The sequence below is a fragment of the Otolemur garnettii genome, unplaced genomic scaffold (genome assembly GCF_000181295.1).
Source record: "Otolemur garnettii isolate 467f Iridium unplaced genomic scaffold, OtoGar3 scaffold00084, whole genome shotgun sequence".
Classification (NCBI taxonomy): Eukaryota; Metazoa; Chordata; class Mammalia; order Primates; family Galagidae; genus Otolemur; species Otolemur garnettii.
This window is the reverse complement of record NW_003852479.1, coordinates 7500417-7506394: the sequence shown is the minus strand read 5'-3', so window position 1 is coordinate 7506394 and position 5978 is coordinate 7500417. Positions and strand designations below refer to the sequence as shown.

The following is a 5978-nucleotide window of genomic DNA, read 5'->3' as shown; positions in this document are numbered from 1 at the left end:
TCCCTCCAGCCCCGTCTCCCTTGTTGTCAGCCCTCTGTGCTCTCCTGGGTCTTTCTACCTCACTGGGTGCCCCGCCCTCATTCTCTTTCTCCTATGCCTGCTCTCCCACACTTTCTGGACTCTGCTGTTGTGTCCTAGGGACCATCCTTTCGACTCTTTACCTAACTCACTCCCCGGATAATCCTACCTAGCCTCGTATATGCTGATGACTTTCAAAATTAAATGTGCAGGTTGTCCTCGGAGTCCCACATCTCCACGTGGACGTCTGTCTGGCATCTCAGATGCAGCATGAGCAACCGAAGCCTCCCCGTCCCCACCTCCTCGTGGATTCAGTTTCTTTCAGCGTCTTTCTCAGCTTAGTGGGCAGTACCTCTGCCTTCCCAGTTATTCAAATCAAAAATGTTGACGTCATTCTTTGTACCTCTGTTTCTTTCACCACTCACATCCAACTCGTGAGAAAATCGTACTGTTTGTACCCCCAGAATAACTATGGAATCCAACCACTTCACATCATTCCTGCTGCCCCCACCCAAAGCCAAACATGGTCATCTTTGGCTATTACAATAGCGCATTAACTCTGGTAAGTTTATTCCTAGAACTTTGATCCTATCCGTTTTTTTCCCCATCTCCACAGCCAAAATGGTTCTGGTAAAATTTAAGTAAGATCATGTTACTTCCTTGTTAACATGCTTCTAAGCCTCCTACTTTCACTCAGAATAAAAACCAAGTTCTCACGATGACCTATCGAGCCAAAAAGAAACTGTCCAAGCCCCATTAATCCTCAGATCTCATCTTCTCTTGTGTAAGTCAAGACAAGTAGTAATATTGCAGCTCTCATGTACTTCATGAATAAATTAATGTTTGGAGGACTTAAGTGACTTGTGGGTGGTCACATGGTGGTCCACCTGAACTTGAGTTGTAACTGTACCAGCCACACATGTAACCTCCACACACCCTGTCTCCAAACTTTAGTGGTAAAGTCATGGCAAATGACATGTGTTCGTTAGTTCAGCAGGGCCTCTGCAGACCCTGTGGGGTGAAACATGCATTGTCCTGAGTACATGGGACTGGACACTGGGGCCCTGTGATGAGGGTGAGACGCGTACCGTCCTACCTGAGTACATGTAACTGGACACCAGGGCTCTGTGATGAGGGTGAGACGCGTACCGTCCTACCTGAGTACGTGTGACTGGACACTGGGGCCCTGTGATGAGGGTGAGATGTGCACCGTCCTACCTGAGTATGTATGACTGGACACCGGGGCTCTCTGATGAGGGTGAGACATGCACCATCCTACCTGAGTACATGTAACTGGACACCAGGGCTCTGTGATGAGGGTGAGACGTGCACCGTCCTACCTGAGTACGTGTGACTGGACACTGGGGCCCTGTGATGAGGGTGAGACATGCACCATCCTACCTGAGTACATGTAACTGGACACCGGGGCTCTGTGATGAGGGTGAGACGTGCACCGTCCTACCTGAGTACGTGTGACTGGATACTGGGGCCCTGTGATGAGGGTGAGATGTGCACCGTCCTACCTGAGTACGTGTGACTGGACACCAGGGCTCTGTGATGAGGGTGAGACATGCACCATCCTACCTGAGTACGTGTGACTGGACAGCATATTTGTCAAATTTGCATTCGGTAGAACAGAGGATCCATACTGGGAAGGAACACAAAAGTGTCTGGGGTCAGGTGGAGCCACAATGGAAGGCAATAGATCTCTAGGGAAAAAAAGATAAAAAGTAGGTACAATGAGGCTGCAGTTTAATAAAATTTCCATTGTTTTGACAGTGAGGTTTTTTTTGACTGTCATATGGGAGGCTATCATTTTTTCCTAAAATGAAGTAGAAAAGTCCTGATACTCTCTATGGTGAGCCTAGGAGGGGAACTCTACTGTGGAAGGAGTGATCCTCTAACAACAAGACAGGGACGCAGGAAAAGGAAGTTTTAGGAGGGATGTCTTGAAAAAGATGTAATCAAACCTATCAGAATCTCTGATTTTCATGACCAAAGTTCTGCTTTGCGTGCAAATTCTTTTCTCATTAATGGACATGCTTTGGTTGGGTCTGTCATCTGGACTTGATGTTTGACTACCTGTGTGGACAAATTATTTACTTTGCCAAACTTCAGTGGTCTCTAGACATCCAAATCTATTGTTCACATGCCATAAATAAGAAATAGTGAGTCTTATTTTCTCCCCAGAATGTAAAAATATTCTAAGGAAGGGAAGATAGGATACTGTCAAAGTTTCAACTAAAGTACTTTCAATTTCATTTTTATTAAAAAGAAAAAAAACCAGTTCTATCATAGGAAAACCAGGACACCCAACTATTATGGATGTAAGTAACTATTTCCCCCTCAAATTCCTAAGTTGAAGCCTTACCCTCCAGTGTGACTGTATTTGGAGATAAGGTCTTTAAGCAAACAGTGAAGACTAAATGATATTTTAAGGCTGGGCTTCTAAGCTGATAGGACTGTTTTTTTTTTTTTTTTAAATAGAGACCCTGTTGCCCAGACTGGACTGCAGTTGGCATCATCATAGCTCACATCTAGCTCCAATGCTCAAGTGGTCCTCCTTCCTCAGCCTCCCAAGTAGCTAAGATTACAGGCACAAGCCACTATACCTGGCTAATTTAAAAACTTTTTGTAGAGCCAAGGTCTTACTATGTTGCTCAGGCTGATTTCAAACTCCTAGGCTCAAGTGAGCCTCCTGCCTCAGCCTCCCAAAGTGCTAGGATTGTGGACATGAGCCACTGTTCCTGGCCAGTATTTTTTTTTAAGAAGGGGAAGAGATGTCAGAAATTTCTCTCTCTTTCTCTCTGCAAATGCTTGCCAAGGAAAGACCATCATCTGTCTGTGAGCCAAAACAGAGGCTTCCCTAGAAACCAGGCCTGCAGCACCTCAGTCTCAGGCTTACACAGCCCCCAGACCCGGACAAATGACTTTCTGTCATGTAAGCCAGCCAGTCTGCTGTGTTTCATCACTGTAGCTACAGAGGATGAACACACCAGCCCTGGCACCTAGTGAGTGCCCACTGCATGGCAGGCGATCCTTAAGCAGGTGCTGAGTGAGGTCAGCAGACCCCCCCAGGAGGTGAGCACAGCCATCCTGCTCGTGAGGGCACAGAGCACCTTGCCTTGAATCAGTGGACTGCAGTTTATGGAGATAACATTACAGCACAAAATGACACTGTGGCCAACAGCATTCCCAAACTCCTATTACCCATTTTCTCCTCTGAACCATGATATTGCCCAGAATACCTGTCCACAGTTGGAGGTCCAAATGGTGAGGGGACCAGCGGGATCCTCTGCTGCCCTGCCGCTGCCAACCAAGGGCTCACAGCCATCACGGGGCTTGTCATCAGCATCTCTCGCCACTGATGAAGTTCTACAAAGAACCAGGGAGACACATGAACAAATAACTCTACTTTTTGTGAACTATTTGAATTCTTCTTGAACACGATGAAAGTCCTGTGTATTTTCCTCATGGTCCGGAAGACGAGCTGCCCTGGCTTTTAGTCTTGCAAAGGCCCCAGTGTGACTGTAGAGCTCGGTGAGCTGTCAGCATGAGCCCGAGGACCCTGCTGCGGTCCAGGTAACACCGTGACACCGCCGCACTGCAAGCACCAGCAGCATTAAACCAGCCTTGTGAGATTCCAGAAATACCAACTTCTTTCCTTACAGCTTATTTTGATTTCCAGAGGGACAAATGGATTAATTCTCCCATATATGCATTCAATCTTTGAAAAATATTTCTATTTAGTTGGTAAGATTAAAATATAAAATGGAGGAGGGAAAATCTTCCTACTGGCTAAAAATATATCTAATTAGAGGGCATACAGGCTGACTGCATGAGAATGTACTTACTTAGAACAAGTGACCAAATGATGTCCTAACCTACATAAGCATACGAATTCATATGCTTTATCATCAGAACTTAGTGGTTAGGAAAAGCGATTATATTGTTAAAGGGATAATATTTTGCCTTACATTTTCTTAATTATTAACAGCCTTTGAATAATTTTAAATATTGAACAAGTACTAGCCAAACGGGCGGTTTTAGTTTCCCCTTCATTCTTAATTTTTACTTAAAAAAATATGAGATACCTATCTGTGTTTTGATGGAAAGAAAATTAGGAAGGAACGTTCTGTGCTTCCAAGTACAGATCTTCCTTTCTTTCTTTTTTTCCTTCCTTGTGTGTATATTTGATTTAATTTTTAAAATAGTTAATTCATTATTATGGTTCAAAAGCTAAAGACATAATGCTGTCTAAACATGCAGCTACTTCTCTAGCTGCTTTTCCAGACCTAACCCCACTGGCCGAATTGGATCGAGTCCGTAAGTTCTCCAGCTCCGTCGTTTCCACTGCACTGCTGCAGGTCAGAGGAATTTTCTCCCTGACGGTGGCCTCAGAGTCTGGCCAGCCTAGGCACAGTCAGGATTAGCTGCTGTAAGCCGCGGGTCACCAACAAAGACCACAGGCTGGGTCAGCTGTGGGCTGGTCTTGCCATGTAGTGGGGACATGGCCATGGCTGCCGTCTCAGGTGCTCAGATCTGGGTGCACAGCCACCTTCTTCTCCTCGACCACCGCACAGCAGAGCAGAGTGGGACACAGCTTGACGTTTCATTTCAAAAAACTGTTGAACTTTGATTGTGTTGTGAATTGATGGTCTCTAGCAAGAGTCTGAAATGAGTGGCATAGAGGTTGTAAGGTGAGTGCTGTAGGGGCTATGACATGTGGTTTTATTCATCTGGCATAAAAGAAACTTCACATCCATTGAACTAACCCCACCTCCCCCATCCCACTTCTCTGGCAACTGCTGTCCTATTCTCTGCTTCTGTGAATCTGACTATTCAGATACCTCCTGGGAGCAGAAATGTGCAGTGTTTGACCTGCAGTACCTGGCTTGCCACTCAGTGAAATGTCCTCCAGGGTCATCCACTGGGTACTTCAAAATTTGTTAAGAGAGAGATCTCATGTTAAGTGTTTTTACCACAAAAACAAGCAAACAAAAAGGAAGCTTTGGAAGTAGTGGGTGTGTTACTACCCCGTGTGTGCCAATGTCCAAACCCATCAAATTCGACATGTTAAGGATGTGTAATTCTCTCATATAAATTATTCCTCAATAAGGCTGTTTAAAAATATACAATGTGTTTGGGGGCAAGACACGATTGTAAGAGGGACTTTACCTAACAAATGCAATCAGTGAAACCTGGTTTCTTGTACCTTCAATGAATCCCCAACAATAAATTTAAACATACATATATATACATACATATATATATATACAACGTGCAGCTTGCATTCTGTGTATTGTTGGCGACAAGTCAAAGGGAAGGAGATAAAACGGAAAGGAGAAAAGGGAGCGGAGGGGATGTCCTTAGAAGCTGATTCTTTCTCCTCACCCTGTCACCTTCGGGAAAAGCCATGGAGGCAAGTCACCAACAGTATGAGACTCTGCCACTTTGGGAACCCCAAATAGTTTATTTGGAAGGCGATTCTAGGAAGCTCTAGGAATAGGGAAGTAAGACCAGGAAGGGAAGATCCAGCAGGGGTGAGTTAAGGTGCCTGTTGTCCTTGTGGGCACCTGGCGCCATCCCTACCCGAGACCCTCCGAGAAACCTTGTGGTTTGTGTCCCAGAATTGTCTTTGTGAGGGGCAAAGAGTTGGCCAGTTACCCCTCAATTTCTGTTGGCTGCTGACTGTGAGCACAGTTCTCTGCTGCATCTGGGTTGTGGTGGATCTGGATGCAGTGAGTTCCTGTGGTGCCAAGAAAAACTTCTGACTGAGAAATGGAGATGCAGGTGCTTGAGATGGGAAAGGACCTCCCTGGTTGCTGGGAGCTCAGAGGCAGGCCAGGGGGGTGCAAGGTGGGGCAGGACAGCACGGAGAGCTGCAGAGGCAACGTGCTCACCTTCTAACGTCATTCCACTCGGGAAGTGGCACAAGTGCCTTTCTTCTGAAGAACCGG

The 5978-nt window shown here is 45.8% G+C and overlaps 1 protein-coding gene across 1 annotated transcript in view; it reads right to left on the bottom strand.

Annotated features, from left to right (window-relative positions):
* Nucleotides 1-3352, bottom strand: part of SAMD7 (sterile alpha motif domain containing 7) — a 26250-nt gene extending 22898 nt beyond the window's left edge. The window contains exons 1-2 of the mRNA XM_003794680.1: nucleotides 3267-3352; nucleotides 1603-1727 (exon numbers count right to left, since the gene is read on the bottom strand). Of these exons, the coding sequence (XP_003794728.1) occupies nucleotides 1603-1727; nucleotides 3267-3352 (211 nt within the window). The remainder of the gene's footprint in view (nucleotides 1-1602; nucleotides 1728-3266) is intronic.
* Between the last annotated feature and the right edge of the window lie 2626 nt (nucleotides 3353-5978).